Genomic DNA, 19,759 nt, shown 5'->3' with positions numbered 1-19,759 from the left:
AGAAAGTAGAGAGGCTTACGGAAAAAACAGGATGCACTTCGTGTACAAAACAGACAATCTCCTTCGAAGTATGAGGGTTTCATACGGAAACTCGTCTGTTACAAAGGGATTTCATTTTTGTTGAACTTATTTGAACCCCCTTGTTTTTCTGTGTTCAAAATGCACCATTCAAAGCCACATCATCAATTTACAAACCTTTCTGACTTCATTTGTTATTTTTCATGCATTTACTGATTATTTTGAGCTATAAGACCATGAAATTGAAAAGCATTTGAAATTAACTCTGAAAAGGTTCCAAGTTGGCATGGTATCATCATTTCACCCACATAGCATGTGCAACAAAGTAGAGAGGCTTACGGAAAAAACAGGATGCACTTCGTGTACAAAACAGACAATCTCCTTCGAAGTATGAGGGTTTCATATGGAAACTCGTCTGTTACAAAGGGATTTCAATTTTTTTTGAACTTATTTCAACCCCCTTGTTTTTCTGTGTTCAAAATGCACCATTGAAAGCCACATCATCAATTTACAACCCTTTCTGACTTCATTTGTTATTTTTCATGCATTTACTGATTATTTTGAGCTATAAGACCATGAAATTGAAAAGCATTTGAAACGAACTCTGAAAAGGTTCCAAGTTGGCATGGTATCATCATTTCACCCACATAGCATGTGCAAGAAAGTAGAGAGGCTTACGACAAAAACTGGATGCACTTCGTGTACAAAACGGACAATCTCTTTTGAAGTATCAGGGTTTCATACGAAAACTCGTCTGACACAAAGGGATTTCAATTTTTTTAACTTATTTGAACTCCCTTGTTTTTCTGTGTTCAAAATGCACCATTCAAAGCTGTAAGACCATGAAGTTGAAAAGCATTTGAAATGAACTCTGAAACCAAAGTACATACATAGTTCTCCAGAGCATTAAAACCAAAGTACATACATAGTTCTCATTGAACAACATATAGCTCTCCAGAGCATCTAATTAAACCATACATTGAAATTATGTAAAACATTTCAATGCAAAAACAAATGCGATCATAACCACAACCAAGGTAACAACTGATCCAACTGCATAATGATACCAAGCCTCGGTATGAATGGCATATTTTCTAATCTTTTTAATCTTCAACCGCATTGCATCCATCTTGATCTTGTGATCATCGACGACATCCGCAACATGCAACTCCAATATCATCATCTCCTCCTCAATTTTTCTTATTTTTTCCTTCAAGTAATTGTTTTCTTCTTCAACTAAATTTAACCTCTCGACAATAGGGTCGGTTGGAATTTCCGGTTCAACAACCTCCTAGATAAAAAAAAATCTATGTCACATTGGTCGACATAATTGTCATAAACAATAAATGAACCAAATAGTTATGAAAAGATAATATATACCACATCTGAATCATAGACAGGACGATGGCCGACGGGGGCGGATACCAAAAGCATAGCACTATATAATAACAAGGAATAATAAAACTAAGAAAATTAGACATGATGAGGGCCGACGAGATCCGTGCGGGCGATCGACGGCGGTGAAGACGGGGCGGCGACAAGGCGTGACGGACCGCTAAATCTAGACAAATCTCGTTGAAAATGGAGCTCGGAGGTCGAGTTTCGAGAGGAGAAAGCTTAACTAGTGTGGCTCGGGCATTTCATCGAACACCTCATGTGCATAGGAGGTGAACTAGAGCACCCAAATGCCCTCCCCTCGCCGGCTTGACAAAAACAGAGCACTGTGGAGTGCTCTGCCGCGGCGGTGGGTATATGTAGGCAAGTTATTTGTCCCGGTTCGTGGCATGAACCGGGACTAAAGCCAACCCGTCTGTCCCGGTTCAAGCCACGAATCGGGACCAATGGTTGTGGGCCAGCAGCGAGGACCATCACGAACCGGGACAAATGGTTCTACATGAACCGGGACCAATGCCCACGAGGCCCCGGCCGGCCCCCTGGGCTCACGAACCGGGTCTAATACCCTCCATTGGTCCCGGTTCTTGAAGAATCGGGACTGATGGGTTGGCCAGGGCCGAACGATAGCCCTGTTTTCTACTAGTGCCACGCAAGCTCAAGAGGTAGCAAGAAGCACTACTAGAAAAAGGCCTGCTAGTGGCGCACCTGTTTTGGCTACTAGTGGCGCACTACAGGTGCGCTACTAGCATCACGCCGTTAGAATTTTTTACTAATGGCGCACCACAGGTGCGCCATTAGTATCTGGTATACTAGATACTAATGGCGCACTGCAGTGCGCCATTAGTATAGCTCATGGTGCGCCATTAGTATCTGGTATACTAATGACGCACCAGGCAGTGCGCCATTAGTATAGCTCATGGTGCGCCATTAGTATCTGGTATACTAATGGCGCACGCCATTAGTATCTGGTATACTAATGGCGCACCAGGCAGTGCGCCATTAGTATGCCTCCCAGGACCATATTTACCCATGTGCTCTGGCTTACTAATGGCGAACTAGTTGACGATGCGCCACTAGTGTGCTTTTTGTAGTGCGCCACTAAAGTGTTGAGTGGTGCGCCACTAGTATGAATATTAGGTTTTTTTCTGATATTTGCACAGGTTACAGAACATATTACTGCACAGAATATAGAGAGCACAACATATAAACAGCAGATCTATCGAATACAATAGAAGATTAATCTCCGAATACAATTCATCATATTAGTCTCCGAATACCATTCATCATATTGGTCTCCGAATACAATTCATCAATAATGCTAGAACAGGGTACTATATAAACACTCTTATATTTCTTCCATAGCGAGAGACAAATGAGACAACAAACAACGAGTGAGCAGGCCAGAGACAATTTGGCATGATATGCAACCTGAGAGCGACAAAAACAAAGCATGGATTCCAGTGATGAACTATGAGGTGCAGCTCATCAGGAAGGGCCGAAGGGTTCGGAGATGCTTTTGCTCCTGCTACCGCAAGCTTCCGGTCCTCTATGAGAGGCCGAGGCGCCGCATCAAGGGCCAACAATATAGGACGCATGTGGAGCCCATGACAACCTTCATGGGTACATACAAGAAACTGAGTTACATCAGTTTTAAACCAACAACACAACAAACAAATAATTGAGAGCTTATAGTAGGCAAGTAAGGTGTACACAAAAGGAACTGAAGTTGTGTTGATAAAATAACTTAAGACGCCCAAACATATGGAAAAGCATTTATAACTAACAACTCGTGTACATTTGATGGTTAACTTAAAATAATTTATCATTGCCGGAAAAGACACAAATAATCCCTATGAAGAAAAGTGCAAATCAAGATAAGCACATCATAAGCAAATCAAGATAAGCACATCATGCTTAAAAAGTGTCAATGCCACATATGTTCCATTTCGCCTCACTACAGCATGAACTACTTTCTAGTAGAACAACTTCACACATAAAGTACAACAAGAATAGATGGAAGAGTCTGAACAGTAATAAAAAAACTTAAAGAGACGGCATACAACTTGTGCACATAATCACAAAGAGTTATACACATAGTTACAGTTCATATAAGAACTAAGATATAATCATAAAATATTATATACATATTTACAGTTCATATAAGAAATAAGATATAATCACAAAACGACGATGATAGTGTGCATTTCCTTTTTTTACCCCTGTTGGTTCTACTATTAGCATGTATGTCATTAGTCTTTGTAGGTTGTTGGTGTACCCGTTACGTGGACTCACAATGTGTGTTGCATGTACTTGAGTCAATGGCTAAATCAATGCTTGATGCTTTGCCTCCAATGGTCCAATGGTCCATTTGGTTAATTGAAGCGTTTTCATAACTTACCACACGTGGGTACACATCATCGTTGTCCTTGGGTACATTATTGATTAATTGATCTCTCTAATCATGACAGTGATATTGTTCATTGATCGATAACAAAGCTACTTTGATTACGCTAACGGAATTGAGCTTTGACGCCATTACTGGGGGCACTGAAGCTGAGAGAGACTGATGCCCAGGCTGCACCATTGGTGACACAAGAGGAGCGCCCTGACCTGGGACTGTACCCCAGGGTTGAGCTCCAGGAGGAACCATTGTTGGTTGATACTGAAATGTAGCATTGATAAACTTATAAACAATGAAAATATTCTAATTATTGACATGGAGAAGCACTCATATATATACATCAAAGGGAAACGGTGAGAAACAAGGCATACAGTATAAGAAGGAGGCGGCATAGGGGTGCCCATGGTGGGCATATGTCCACCAGGGAATACAGCTTGCTGCTGTGGCTGCATAGGAGCTGATGACATAGGTCTAACTGCCTGGTATGGCATAGGAACAGCTTGTGATGCAGGCGGAACATGACCAGAATGAGGCATATGTGGCCCAGGTTGCTGAAAATGTTGCATCTGCCCTGGCATGCCCATGTTAACTCCTGGCATGGCCTGACCAACAGGCCGATACTGTTGTGGCGCTGGTTGCATGAACTGAGGAGGCTGTTGTGGCGGAACTGGTGGCCACTGAAAATGGAAGACATAATAGCTATTAATAACCTAACATGTGCTTATTATTAAGGTGCAGACTGCAGAAGGAAGCAAAAATATATAAGACGTCCTAATTTACCTGCATGGGCATTGGTTGTAACATATTTTGTGGTGCGGTAGAACCCATCATAGGAGGGCGGGGGGGCTGCTTGGAAGATAATTAAGGGAGTTACCAAACTTGGACACCACGCAACAAAGAGAAACATTCGTGCGGAGAGTAACCGTATTACGATCTAGGGGGGGGGGGGTGAAAATTACCTGAGGCGGACCAGGAGTCTGCATATTACTCGCCATTAAACCGCATCAAACAACACGGATAATAGGATGAACGTTACCTGCCAAGTGACAAATTGAGATGTTAGAATATAAACTGCATATGACACAATTGACTGTCTGTCAATAGACGATTGCATCATGGTTGCATATAGAGGACAGACGGCAACTCAGGACTTCGGCACCTCTCCCATCTCAGATCTACCGCAGGGGAAAAAAATAAAACAGGGCATGCCTTCCTATCTGGTTAGACAGGCATGTTTCTGGTGAGCAACACCTGACCGTTGGATCAAAACAAATAGTCCTAAAAAAAGGAAATTCATAATTATTCACGATGTGTTCTATTAAACTGCAGAATCTCTCTTATATAAAAAAACTATATGAGCTGAAATGTCATGAAGCTACTAGCTTGGTTGCTTCTTTTATCTAGCATACACATACGTGATTTGTTATAGCATTCATAAACCAACACGTGATTTTTTTATCTAGAAATATGCATGTTTAATCACAGTCACAAGAACAAACAAAGTTCCAAACACTTATGCAAGTCCTATAACTCAGATCATGACAGCACATGATGTAAACTGTTCCATTGGTTCAATTTTGCTTGAGCAGCATTGGCACAAAATACAACACAAGCAGAATTAAAAACATGACGCCATGGGCTGATAATATCATAACACAGCAAGGGTAGTTTCTTAAAGAACTAGCGTTCTTGGCACTGGTACTTGTTAATAACACATGAAAAGCAAAGTGCATTTCATTGGATTAGAGTACACCCGCAAAAACACAACGGCACGTCAAATCACGGTGGGAGAGGAAACCAAACTATATTTACAGGCCACGGAAGAGCGAGATTGCAGCTCGCAGACTAATTCTTGGCACACCAGCAGACATGAAAAGCTAAAAAGATTCATCTAAATAACACGGGATCAAACAAGAAATTCCCCTCACTTTATCAGCAGTACTATATTCATCTAAATAGCACAGGTTTCAGAGCTCATACGAGCGGACACTGCAGATTCGATTGGCGAGCGTTTTCGGTGGAGAGGAGGGAAACTGAAATTTCGATTGGCGAGCCTGTCGACCATGTATTCTGGACCATCAGACAAGCCAATTAGTCAGACAGCAGGAAGAGAACTCATCAACACCATAATATACATACATAGACAGAGCAGGCATGCATCTGACGTATCTTCATGCAAACTGATGTTACTGGTGCAGATTTTCAGTAAAAGCAATCAGCAGAGTGTGGCTTATGTTAGTTATGTATGTTACCTTGTAATATGTTGTTCATGACGTCGAGGCCGATGCCTGAACCCACCGGGTAGAGCGTGTCATCGAGGTCTAAAAAAAGAAGGTAGCAAAGTACAGTATATTAGACATTCAGTAACAAGTTGGTGTGAAAATCATTTTAGCCCGACGGGGAGATTCAGCGGCAGAGCAGAGAGGGACGTCGTACCAAAGTGGAGGCAGTCGCAGGTGGGGCGGCCGTCGTCGCCGTACTTGGCGCCCTCGTGGCCCATTTCGACCGGTCGGCCGATCTGCAAGAGAACAGCAGAAGAGAGCCAATCAATCCCCGATCTGTCAGTGCCGCGGACGAGCGCAGATCTGTGAGAAAATCGAATCTGCGGCGTCGCATTACAGGACCCAGCGCGCGCGCGCGGCGGCGTCCGGGAGAAAGGGTCGTGCCGCCGGCGAGGATACACGGCACGGACGCGCGGTGATTGGAGGGGAGAAAACTCAGCGCCTACTTAGTTACCTGCGCGGATGGATCGAAGGAGATGGCAGATGCAGGACGCCCGGGGATGGGAACCGCTCTGGTTGAGGATGGATAATGGCGGGTTGGGGAGGAAGAGAAATGGTGGATTGCACAGGTTTCTTTTTCCCCTTTTTCCTCGAGTGTGAAGTCTTAGCCCTAGTTGGCGACGACCCTGGTTACTAATGGCGCACCAGCTCGTGGTGCGTCATTAGTAGTTTTGTAAAAAAAAATTATACTAGTGGTGTATCATCTAAAAAATTATCAGCTGGTGGTGCGTCATTAGTAGTTTTGTAAAAAAAATAATATATATATATATAGTAGTGACGCACTGGGTGAGTGGTGCGTCATTACTAGTTCAACTAGTAATGACGTACTCTGCCCCCGTGCGTCATTAGTACTTTTGGAAAAAAAAATTAGTAGTGACGTATCGAGCGTGTGGTGTGTCATTAGTGTTCATCACACTAATGGCACACCTGCACATGGTGCGCCACTTCTATATAGTAGTGGCGCATTACTTGTCTGGTGCGTCATTAGTGTTTATATCATCTATAGCCCTTTTCCTAGTAGTGAAGGATTTCTAACGCCGTTGCCAGGGAGGATCAAGTCAAGAATAGTCTCCCAACGTGCCAATTTCTGGCGCCGTTGCTGGGAGGATCAAGTCAAGAATAGTCTCCCGTCAACGTGCCAATTTTTGACGCCGTTGCCGGAGAGGATCAAGTGAAGCTTATCCAAGTAACCGTCGCAAACTCATCTCTTGCATTTACTTTTTTGCCTCTCGTTTTCCTCTCCCCCACTTCTAAAAAACAAAAATTTACAAAAATATTTGCCTTTTTCGTTCGCCCTTTCTTTCGCTTGCCTTCTGTTCGGTTGTGTGCTATGTGCCTTCAATATGCTTGCATATTCGCTTGCTTAAAATCTATTGATATGGATCCTCATCCACTTGCTAATCTCTTTAAGAGATCCAATTATGTTGATCCAATTGCTAGTGAGTTGAGTGCACTTGACTTTCTCTATGGAGTTTTGCTTGAGATGCGTGAATCTGAAAATCGTGATGAAGAAATTTATGAAGTGATTCACGAGGGCTTCTTGAATGAAAAGCATGATTGCAATGATTTCATTATAAATTCTATTAATGACAATCATGCTAAAAATATGCAAAACCCTAAGCTTGGGGATGCTAGTTTTGCTATGTCCACTACTTGTTGCAATGATCGTGATCGGGGTGATAATATTTCTTATGATCTGGAAAATTTGTTTAACCCTCATGATGATTATGATGTTTGCAATAATATTGAAAGTGGGTTTGGAGAAGTCATGACTTTAGTTGATGATAATCCCACTATTTTTGAAGATCGTCAACTTTGCATGCATGTGGATCATCAAAAGAATATCCTTTGTGATAGCTATATTGTTGAATTTGATTATGATCCCACATGTAATTGCTATGAGATAGGAAAATATTGTGGTAGAAACTTTCATGTTACCAAATTACCTCTCGTTATGTTGACATTGCTATTGTCTCTTTCTTCTTCCTTGCATATGGTAACTATTGGTTGTCTTGACAATCTATTTTCCTATAAAATGCCTATGCATAGGAAGTATGTTAGACTTAGATATGTTTGTCACATGTTTCATGATGCTCTCTTCGTGTCCGATTGCTATCTTTTATGTGAGCATCATTGAATTATCAATGCCTAGTTAAGGGCGTTAAACAATAGCGCTTGTTGGGAGGCAACCCAATGAATTTATTTTTGCTTTTTGCTTTCTGTTTTGTTGCGTCCACACCATCATAATTTTGTTATGATTGTGTTTCTTTTTGTGTTTGAGCCAAGTAAAACTTTTATGACTAGTTTTGGTGATGGTTGTTTGATCATTCTGGAAAAAGACAGAAACTTTGCGCTCACGAAATTATTTTTCATTTTTATCCAGAAAGAGCTTTTGAGTTGATTCTTTTTGCTATTGTTTGATATGCCTTTTGCCCAGGCTGTCGTAATTGTTAAGAATTTTTTAGGTACCAGACGTATACAAAGTATAGAGATTGCTACAGGCTGGTTTGTTTTTGACAGATTCTGTTTTTGTTGTGTTGGTTGCTTGTTTTGATGAAACTATGGATAGTATCGGGGGTACTAGCCGTGGAAAAGTGAGAATACAGTAATCTAACACCAATATAATTAGAAATCAAGATTGCTACAGTACCTCAAGAGGTGATAGTTTGTTTTCTTGTGCTAATGATATCACGAGTTTCCGTTTAAGTTTTGTGTTGTGAAGTTTTCAAGTTTTGGGTGATGTTCTCATGGACAAAGGGATAAAGAGTGGGAAGAGCTCAAGCTTGGGGATGCCCAAGGCATCCCAAGCCAAATTCAAGGACAACAAAAAGCCTAAGCTTGGGGATGCCCCGGGAAGGCATCCCCTCTTTTGTCTTCAATCCATCGGTAACATTACTTGGAGCTATATTTTTATTCACCACATGATATGTGTTTTGCTTGGAGCGTCTTGTATCATAGGAGTCTTTTATTTTTTTCGTGTCACAATAATCCTTGCTGCCCACCTTTTGAGAGAGACATGCACTCATCGTGAATTTGCTAGAATGCTCATTGTGCTTCACTTATATCTTTTGAGCTAGACAATTTTGCTCTATGTGCTTCACTTAGATCTTTTAGAGCACGACGGTGCGTAACTTGGTAGTTGGCTTGTGCTATGAAAGTAATCCCAAAGGTGATAGGCACCCAAAGAGGATACAATAAAACCTCCATCTTCATGTGCATGGAGTAGAAAGAGAAGTTTGATTCCTCTCAATTAGTTTTGAGACGTGGATTCGGTAATATTAAGAGTTATGTTAGTAGGGTGTTGTGAATCTAGAAATACTTGTGTTGAAGTTAGTGATTCCCGTAACATGCATGTATGGTGAACCGCTATGTTAGGAAGTCAGAGCATAATCGATCTATTGATTGTCATCCTTTGTTTTGCGGTCGGGAGCGCGCGATGGTTAACACCTACCAACCCTTCCCCTAGGAGTATGCATTTAGCACTTTGTTTTGATTACTAATAAAAACTTTTGCAACAAGTTTGTGAGTTTTTCATGACTAATGTGAGTCCATGGTATAGATGCACTTTCACCTTCCACCATTGCTAGCCTCTCTAGTACCGCGCAATTTTCGCTGGTGCACAAACCCACCATATGCCTTCCTCAAACAGCCACCATACCTACCTACTATGGCATTTTCATAGCCATTCCGAGATATATTGCCATGCAACTCCCATCGTTCCGTCTCATGACTTGTGTCGTCACTATAATATTGCCATTGCATGATCGTAAGATAACTAGCGAGATGTTTCGACATCATACGCCAAGCTAGATCGTTGCACATCCCGGTACACTGCCGGAGGCATTCCCTATAGAGTCATCATCGTTCTAAGTTTTGAGCTGTGAGTAAATAAAAGTGTGATGATCACCATTATTAGAGAATTATCCCATGTGAGGAATATAGAAAAAAAGAGGCCAAAGTTGCCCAAAAAAGAGAGATATGGAAAGAGGCCAAAGAGCCCAAACCAAAAAAAGAGAGAAAAAAAGAGAGAAGGGACAATGCTTCTATCTCTTTCCACACTTGTGCTTCATAATAGCACCATGTTCTTCATGATTGAGAGCCTCTCGTTTTGTCACCACCATATGCTAGTGGAAAACTTTATTATATAACTTGGCTTGTATATTCCAATGATGGGCTTCCTCAAAATTGCCCTAGGTCTTCGTGAGCAAGCAAGTTGGATGCACATCCACTAGTTCTCCTTTTGAGCTTTCACATACTTATAGCTCTAGTGCATCCGTTGTATGTCAATCCCTACTCATTCACATTGATATCTATTAATGGGCATCTTCATATCCCTTTGATATGCCGAGTCGATGTGACCATCTCCTCCTTTTTGCCTCACAACCTCCACCACACTCTATTCCACCTATAGTGCTATATCCATGGCTCATGATCATGTATTGCGTGAGAGTTGAAAAAGGTTTGACAAAGTAAGAGTGCGAAAACAATTACTTGGCAAATACCGGGGTTGTGCATGATTTAAATTCGTTGTGTGGGGATGATGGAGCATAGCCAGACTATATGATTTTGTAGGGATAACTTTCTTTGGCCTTGTTATTTTGGAAGTTCATGATTACCTTGCTAGTTTGCTTGAAGTATTATTGTTCTCATGTCAATAGAAAACTATTGTTTTGAATCTTACGGATCTGAACATTCATGTCACATGAAAGAAGTTACAAAGGACAACTATGCTAGGTAGCATTCCACATAAAAAATTCAGTCTGTATCACTTCCCCACTCGAGGACGAGCATGAGTTAAACTTGGGGATGCTTGATACGTCTCCAACGTATCTATAATTTTTGATGGTTCCATGCTATTATCTTGTCAAACTTTGGATGTTTCGTATGCCTTTTATATCTTTGTTGGGACTAACTTATTAACTCGGTGCCAAGTGCCAGTTCTTGTTTTTTCCGTGTTTTTGACCCTTTTCAGAGGAGAATATTAAACGGAGTCCAAACGAAATAAAACTTCCAAAAAGATTTTTTCCGGAACAAAAGATACGCAGGGGGCGTGAGAACCAAGGCATAGGCCACCAGGGGAGGCCACAAGCCCCCTAGGCACGGCCAGGGGGCCCGCGCCTAGCAGGCTTGTGGGCCCCCTGTGGCTCGTCTGCCCTACCTCTTCCGCCTATAAATTCCCGAAAAATCCAAAACTACGCGAGAGATACACGAAAATACTTTTCCGCCGCTGCAAGCTTCTGTCTCCGCAAGATCCCATCTGGGGCACGTTCTGGTGCCCTGCCGGAGGGGGGATTCGGATACGGAGGGCTTCTTCATCAATACCATGACCTCTCCGATGATGCGTGAGTAGTTCACTATAGACCTTCAGGTCCATAGCTAGTAACTAGATGGCTTCTTCTCTCTCTTGGATCTTTAATACAACGTCCTCCATGATCTTCATGGAGATCTATCCGATGTAATCTTCTTTTGTGGTGTGTTTGTCGAGATCCGATGAATTGTGTATTTATGATCAAATTATCTATGAATCTTATTTGAGTTTCTTCTTATCTCTTTTATACATGATTTCATTTCCTTGTAATTCTCTTCGAGTTGTGGGTTTTGTTTGGCCAACTTGATCTATGATTCTTGCAATGGGAGAAGTGCTTGGTTTTGGGTTCATACCGTGCGGTGGCCTCACCCAGTGACAGAAGGGGTAGCGAGGCACGCATCGTGTTGTTGCCATCAAGGGTAAAAAGATGGGGTTTACATCATTGGTTTGAGTTTATCCCTCTACATCATGTCATCTTGCTTAAGGCGTTACTCTGTTCGTCATGAACTCAATACACTAGATGCATGCCGATAGCGGTCGATGTGTGGAGTAATAGTAGTACATGTAGAAAGTATCGGTCTACTTGTCTCGGACGTGATGCCTATATGTATGATCATTGCCTTATATATCGTCATGACTTTGCGTGGTTTTATCAATTGCTCGACAGTAATTTGTTCCCCCACCGTAATATTTTCTATTTTGAGAGAAGCCTCTAGTGAAAACTATGGCCCCCGGGTATACTTCACACCATATTTTCATCCTTACACTTTTACTTTGTTACACTTTCTGCCTTCAGATCTCACTTTGCAATCAATCTTGAAGGGATTGACAACCCCTTTATAGTGTTGGGTGCAAGCTTGTTTGTGTTTGCGCAGGTACTCTCGACACTTGGCTTGATTCTCCTACTGGATTGATACCTTGGTACTCAAAACTAAGGGAAATACTTACTGCTACTGTGCTGCATCACCCTTTCCTCTTCAAGGGAAAACCAACGCAAGCTCAAGAGGTAGCACGAAAGATATGAGTACATACCTTCGAATGATGTTGATGACGTGGCATGTAATTGAACCTCTCATCGATGCTCAAAGATTGATGATGGTCATCTTGAGTTGGGAGTTATCCTTGTTGTTTGGTTCACTATTCATCTCCATTTGTTAGTCATGCAAGGAATAACATAATATATCCAGGATATGATTATGTTCTCTCGTTCCTCCATCTTTGAAGAAGGGGCTATTGATACTTGGCCATGACAAGAGACCTTTTGATGTGAGTTGATGGAAATCTTGTGGAGTGTAGTCCTTCCAAGTAACTAAAAGAGGCTTGATGCAATACAAGGGAGCATAGTTTTCCCAGATATAATATAGTGTCATATCAATAGCATCAAGGAAAAAATAATTAAGCTCATGCCCCCGCATGCATCCGAGTGATTCTAGCTCAAGTTTGAAGCATCAATGATGTTCAACTCACTCCTCATATGACAAAATACTTTCTAATCAAGTGGTTTGGTAAAGATATCAGCTAATTGTTTGTCGGTGCGAACATGCTTGAGATCTATATCGCCTTTACCAACATGATCATGAATTAAATGATGTCACACTTGAATATGTTTAGTTAGAGAATGTTGCACATGATTATAGGCAATTTTAATAGCACTTTCATTGTCACACAATAATGGAACATTTTTCACATGAATGTCATAATCCTTAATAGTTTGATCATCCATAGTAATTACACATAACATGATCCGACGACAATGTATTCCTATTTGTCAGTAGATAAAGATACCGAGTTTTCTTTGTTGGATGACCAAGACAGAAGATATCTCCCAAAAAATTGACATGTACTCGTGGTGGATTTTCTATCATCCTTGTCTCCGGCATAGTCCGAGTGAGAATAGGCAACAAGATTAAAAGAAGATCCCTTGCGATACCATATGCCAAAGTTTGGTGTATGTATCAGGTATCTCACAATTCTTTCACAACCAATAGATGACACTCTTTATGTGCCGCTTGATATCGGGCACATATGCAAACACTCAACATGATATCGGGATGGGAGGCACAAAGATATAGGAATGAACTGATGATTGATCGATAAACCCTTTGATCAACCGGTTTCCCCTCCTTGGTATGGTTAACATGTCCACTAATAGGCATGGGGGTTCTCATACCTTTGCACTCTTGCATGTTGAACTTCTTGATTAAGTCCATGGTGTACTTGGTTTGAGAGATAAACGGACCTATCTCGATTGTTTGATCTGCAATCCAAGGTAGAATTTGAGCTCACACATCATAGACATCTTATACTTCTCTCACATCAACCCTCCAAATTGTCACTAAAATGTGGGTTAGTAGAACCGAAGATAATATCATCCACATATATTTGGCACACAAATAGTTCACCATTAAATCTTTTAGTGAATAAGGTTGCTTCAATTTTACCAATCTCAAAACCCTTTTCAATGAGAAACTTCATTAGGCATTTCTACCAAGCTCTAGGGGCTTGTTTAAGACCATATAAAGCTTTACGAAGTTTGTAAATATAATTAGGTTTCTTGGGGTTTGCAAAGCCGGAAGCTTTTTTGACATAAACCTCCTCCTCAATTGCACCATTTAGAAAAGAACTTTTGATATCCATTTGGTAAAGAGCAATACCATGGTGATTGGCATAAGCGAGAAGAATGAAATGGCTTAAAGTCTAGAAACGGGGGCATAAGTCTAATTTTCGACTTGCATATATCCTTAGGCTACGATACGCGCCTTGTTGCATACAACTTGACCATCTTCATCTTTCTTGTTCCGAAATACCCTTTTGTACCAATGATGTTGTGCTCGTCCTCGGGATTTTCAACAAGTGTGCACACTTGATTCCTCTCTAAGTTGTGTAGCTCTTCCTGCATGGCATTCACCCAATCTCGGTCTTGAAGGGATTCTTATACCTTCATAGGCTCAATACTAGAGATAAATGAGTAATGCTCACAAAATTTAGCTAAATGAGATTTAGAGTGAATGATTATCCTGGTTTGTATGGCACCGAACATTTGATTCAGCGGATGATCTTTGTCCACTCTTTCTCGAACTCGTGACAACTTCTTCTTGTTGGATGATGGAGCTTATTCATCATCATCATCTTGCTCGTTGTCGTTTACAGTGTCATCTCCTTCAGGTGGTGGTGAAGAAGGTTAAGGTGGATCATCATGATGTAATTCTTCCTCTTCTTCATCATGTCGTGTACCGCTTGTGGATGCCTCCATATTGTTTTGTGGTTCACCTTGATGCGAAGTAGGAGCTTCCACTTGAGTTGATTAAGTACTTCCCTTCACCTCCATGGGACGAATCTTGCCGATAGGTAGATCTTGGATGGCTTCCGAAGGTTCCTTATCTCCTACATCATTTGGCAATTTATCGACTTGCGAACCATGAGATTCATCGAACTTCACATCTACCATCTCTTCAACTTTTCGAGTGAAGCTGGTGTAGACATTGTAAGTGTGAAAGTTTGATCCATAACCAGGTAGGAAACCTTCATGAGATTTATGAGCAAATTTAGGGCGATGATGCTTATCAAGAATGTAGCATTTTGAGCCGAATACTCGAAAGTATCCATCTTGGGGTTTGTTACCGGAGAGTAGCTCTATGCCGTTTTATCGAGAATCTTGTGCAAGTAGAGTCAGTTTATGGCATGACAAGCTGTTTCCACGTCTTCTGCCCAAAACTGTCTTGGCATCTTATATTCATCAAGGATCATTCTGGCCATCTCTATGAGAGTTCAGTTCGTCCACTCAACAACTCCACTTTGTTGAGGGGTGTACGTGGCCGAGAACTCATGTGAGATACCTTCTTCGTCAAGAAAAGTATCCACATTTGTGTTCTCTAACTCCGTTCTATTGTCGCTTTGAACTTTCTTGATCTTCACTTCGAACTGATTTTTGGATTTCTAAGCGAAGTACTTGAAGATCTTTTGTACCTGCAACTTATCATCAAGACAAAATAACAACATAAATCTGAAAAAATCACCAACAATGACTAAACCATAAGAATTTCCACCGATGATATTGTAAGGGTTGGGACCGAAGAGATCGATGTGAAGCAGCTCGAGTGGCCTTCTAGTAGTCATGATGTTCTTCACGGGATGACTTCCACCGACTTGCTTTCCTGCTTGACAAGCACTACAAAGTCTAGCTTTGCCAAAGATAAAATATTTAACACCAAGAACATGATCACCTTTGATAAGCATGTCAAGGTTACGCATACCAACATTTCCTAGCCTTCTATGCCATAAGGAACCTTTAGAAGATTTTGCAATAAGACATGTATGGGGTTTGGATTTTTTTAGTGAAATCAACAATGTATAGATCACCTTTGCGAAAACCAGTAAAGACCCTATTATGATTGTTGCTATGAAACACTTGGCAGTCAACTTTCATAAATAACACATTGAAACCAAAGTCTGCAAGTCTAGATATGGAAATAAGATTGTAGCCAAGGGATTCAACAAGAATGACATTTTGAATGGAGCTATCATGAGATATAGACACCTAGGAAAGACCATGTACCTTACCCTTGGAGTTATCTTCTAAAGTTGCATTCCTTTGGGGGTCCACGGTTTGGTGAGATCTCATGGAACATGTCTTTATCTTCCGTCATGTGATCGGTGCATCCACTGTCAAGTATCTACTCTTTTCCTCTAGCCATGTAGTCTCTAAGGTTCTTCACACTACTGGAATCCAGTTCTTTGCCGTCAGCCATGTCTTTGTCGTCTGCTGGCTGATGGCAAAGAACCTCTTTGCCGTCAGTTGACACAAGGCAGACGGCAAAGGGCTCACTGATGGCAAAAATACTATTTGCCATGTGTCGGCCCTTTGCTGTCTGCCAGCGGACGGCAAAGGGACCAAGGGCATACGGCAAAGAGCACGGGTGGGTCCCATGCCTGCCGTGCCCGATGGAAGGCTAGCTTTGCTATGTGTCGGCCTTTGCCGTCTGCCGTTGGGGCCTTTGCCGTCGGGGGGCGGACGGCAAAGGGGCCGACCATGTAACGACCGTCTTCTCCCCCTCGCGCTCACTGTCTCTCTGTCCCCCCCCACAACACTGTCTCTCTCTCCCCCTCGCGCTCATTGTCACTCGCCCCGCCGCCGCACAGCCTCGCTCCCACCGGCGACCCCCTCCCTGCAGCGCTCCCCTCCCCGCGGCGACCCCCTCCCAGCGGCCACCCCGGGCCCTCCCCGCGGCCACACCCCTCCCCGTGGCGACCCCTCCCTGCGGCCACCCCCTTCCCGCGGCCACACCCCTCCCGACGACCCCTCCCTGCGGCCACCCCTCCCCGCGGTCACACCCCTCCCGGCGGCCACACCCCTTCCTGCGGCCACCCCCTCCCCGCGGCCACACCCCTCCCGAGGCAACTTCTCTGGTGAGTTCAATTTTTTTTCTTTTTTTCATTTCAGTGCATCTGACGATGAAGTTTCCTTGTACCTGACTCTAGATAGCTTTAGACGAGTATGGACCATGGGAGTCATTTGGATCTGAGGTGTAGCCAACACATAAATCGGAACGAGACCTAGTGCCAATTTTGCGCCGTCACAGGCCCTAGAGCCTCTTCGTTTTGTTTTGCAGTTTATGGTTCTTCCACAAGTTGATGTACATTTTCTGATCAGAACAAGAGATGATTCAGTCTCCTAGCTAGGCCTTTTTCTTTCTTCCCAGCAACCTTAATTAAATCATATCAAAGCAAAAGTGATTAATTCAAGATGATGTGCTGTCCATTAATTTAGTAATCTGCTGCAACAGGATACATACATGCCACTCGCTGTGTCGATGACAGGTGGGCCCTGCCCCGCCTTGTCATGGATGCAACATTTGGAAAATAGAAAATTCCGGTGGCACATATAAGAAATGAAAGTTATCCCGAGATATATGCATCGGTTGCTTCTTTTGCTTTTGCAATGGTGGTCTCTTCTTTCAAGGAGGAAAGCAAAAATCTAAAAAAAACACTAGATTCTAGATAGTTTCCATTTCTAGTAACGGGGGTTAATAGAAAGTTAGAGTTATGGAGGCCGAGTGAGGTCACAAGGGATATACAAGAAGAAGAAGAAAAAGATGAGAGAGGAGAAGAAGAAAGAAAAGGACCCCGACCCCCGACCCCCCGCCCACGACCCCCGACGCCCGACGCCACCAACCCCCGAGGCCCGACGCCACCAACCCCCGACCCTCGACCCCTAACCCCCGACGCCACTGACACCCGACTCCCGACCCCCGACACCCGACACCACTGACCCCCGACACCCTACTCCCGACCCCCGACGCCCGAAGCCACCAACCCTCGACGCCCAACGCCACCAACCCCCGACCCTCGACCCCCGACCCCCGACGCCACTGACACCCGACTCCCGACCCCGACCCCCGACGCCCGACACCACTGACCCCCGACCCCCAACTCCCGACGCCCGACACCACTGACCCCCGACCCCCGACCCCCGTCCCCCGACTCCCGACCCCCGACGCCCGACACCACTGACCCCCGACCCCCGACCCTCGACGCCAGTGACCCTCGACCCCGACCCCCGACCCGCTACCCCCGACCCCCGATGCCACTAACCCCCAACCCTGGGCCCCGACACCTCTTTGGCCTCTTGTTGATCGAAAAGACCCCAACCCCCGACGCTACTGACCCTCGACCCCCGACGACGCTGACCCCCGACCATCGACGCATTTAACCCGACTCCCGACCACCGACACCCGACACCACCGACCCTCGACGGCACTGACTCCTGACGCCACTAAGCCCCGACCCCCGACACCTCTTCTGCCTTCTTTTGAACGAGAAGGTGCTTTTCGGCCTTCTAGAGGCCCACGGGGTCATAGTTTTGTAAATTATGAGTTAGGTCACATATTTTTCCGATTATGTTAATTATAAAAACATCATATTTGTGTTGATCGTGTGAATTTCAACGTGGAGTTGTTCGACAACCTCCACGTGTGTTGGACGCGCTCCGTCCTTGCGTTTGTTGGTGAGCACAAGTGACTTCTCCTCCTACCCCCTTAATTTGCTCTGTCCCGGTCTTCGTGCCGATGAAACTTGCTAGCTATAGGTTTCTTCAATCATGAGTATGCGTGACCAGTATGCGTCTCCCGTTCGAAAGGGCGACATCTATAAATATGCATTTCTTTGCATATTTATAACCGGCATCCTTTCGAATTGTCCAACATTATCCATGGACAACCCGAGTATGTGTAGATTGGGTTTGTTTCCCCGTATGCTGTGCTCCGGATCCGATGCGGAATTTCGTCAGTGCCTCCCCTGTTGTTCTCCGGGTACACATTCTCTCTGCTTATTGTCGAGACGTGTATCAGGAGAACAACGGGGAGGTGCTACCGAAATTCTGCGTCGCATCTGGAGCAGAGCATGGGAAAAGGAACCCAGTCTACACATACTCGGGTGGGATTAGGACCTATCTTTACCTATTAGCGTGTAGGTTGCATGTACGTAATAAAACTGACAAACTTGATTAGCGTATGAATATAGATGATGAATTATATATTTATTTCTTGTTCCCCCATAGGTAGCTAGGCAACATGAGTGATCGTGCTTGGATGTACACTGGTCACCCTAGTCAGAAAGACATGACCCATGAATGATTAACAAAAACCAGGGGGTTTGTGAGAGCCGCATTTGCAAATGGCCAGCAAAAAACATGGTGCCCCTGTCCCAACTGCGACAACTGGAAAAAGCAGACCGAGTTTGAAATGGGTAAACACCTGCAGAAGTGGGGTTTTACGCCTAATTATACAGTGTGGACTTTTCATGGTGAGTCTGACCAACGTGCAAGAGCTGAGGTGATTCGTCGTCGCACCGACGAGCATGGTATCGGGATTGAAGACATGGTGCAAGACTTTGATGATGCTCGGGATTCGGACGATGAGATGGAGGAATCTGCAAAGGCCTTCTATAAAATGTTGGAGTCTTCAAAACGTCCTCTCCACGAGCAGACTGAGCCTTGTCAGCTGGATGCCATCGTGCAAGTAATGACTCTGAAGGCTCAATTCAACCTAGGCAGAGAATGCTACGACGCGATGATGACGATATTTGGACACTTTCTACCCAAAGGCCATGTACTGCCTGCAAACCTGTACCAGTCAGAGAAAATCCTCCGTGTACTTAAGATGCCCTATGAGAAGATACATGCCTGTGAGAATGGATGTGCCTTATTTAGGCTTGAGTATGCGGCCTTGAACTATTGCCCCATTTGTAATTCTTCCAGGTATATTGTGGTAGACAACGGCATGGGTGAGAAGAATCAGACCAAAATCCACATTAGTGTTCTTCGGTATCTGCAAATCGTACCAAGACTTCAACGTCTTT

At 43.6% G+C, this 19,759-nt stretch overlaps 1 protein-coding gene across 6 annotated transcripts; it reads right to left on the bottom strand.

Moving 5' to 3' along the window:
- Window positions 1-2,742: 2,742 nt before the first annotated feature.
- On the bottom strand, window positions 2,743-6,721 carry LOC123402528 (calcium-binding protein P-like). Of its 6 annotated transcripts, XM_045096455.1 has the most exons (7): window positions 6,551-6,721; window positions 6,251-6,332; window positions 6,067-6,135; window positions 5,795-5,884; window positions 4,774-4,850; window positions 4,186-4,491; window positions 3,781-4,075 (listed from the first exon to the last, which is right to left on the bottom strand). In XM_045096455.1, exons 2-5 carry the CDS (start codon window positions 6,312-6,314, stop codon window positions 4,819-4,821), a joined length of 255 nt encoding a protein of 84 aa, XP_044952390.1. In that variant the 5' UTR covers window positions 6,315-6,332; window positions 6,551-6,721; the 3' UTR covers window positions 3,781-4,075; window positions 4,186-4,491; window positions 4,774-4,818. The 6 variants fall into 6 exon arrangements, with proteins under 6 accessions (XP_044952387.1, XP_044952386.1, XP_044952389.1 ...); XM_045096452.1 differs by lacking the exons at window positions 6,067-6,135; window positions 6,251-6,332; window positions 6,551-6,721 and adding exons at window positions 2,743-3,047; window positions 4,595-4,660 and having other exon boundaries at window positions 3,812-4,075; window positions 4,774-5,884; XM_045096451.1 differs by lacking the exons at window positions 6,067-6,135; window positions 6,251-6,332; window positions 6,551-6,721 and adding exons at window positions 2,743-3,025; window positions 4,595-4,660 and having other exon boundaries at window positions 3,812-4,075; window positions 4,774-5,884.
- Window positions 6,722-19,759: the final 13,038 nt, after the last annotated feature.

Source organism: Hordeum vulgare, chromosome 6H (genome assembly GCF_904849725.1).
Source record: "Hordeum vulgare subsp. vulgare chromosome 6H, MorexV3_pseudomolecules_assembly, whole genome shotgun sequence".
NCBI classification, from domain to species: domain Eukaryota; kingdom Viridiplantae; phylum Streptophyta; class Magnoliopsida; order Poales; family Poaceae; genus Hordeum; species Hordeum vulgare.
Note: the sequence above shows the minus strand (reverse complement) of the source record. Positions and strands in the feature narration are given on the sequence as shown.

Coding starts and splice junctions, on each gene's coding strand:
- LOC123402528 (XM_045096452.1), bottom strand. CDS start 4,809: ATGGCGAGTAATATGCAGACTCCTGGTCCGCCTCAG. Junction 4,661..4,773: donor AGACTCCTGGTCCGCCTCAG/GTAATTTTCACC, acceptor TCTTCCAAGCAG/CCCCCCCGCCCTCCTATGAT. Junction 4,076..4,185: donor TGCCGCCTCCTTCTTATACT/GTATGCCTTGTT, acceptor GCTACATTTCAG/TATCAACCAACAATGGTTCC.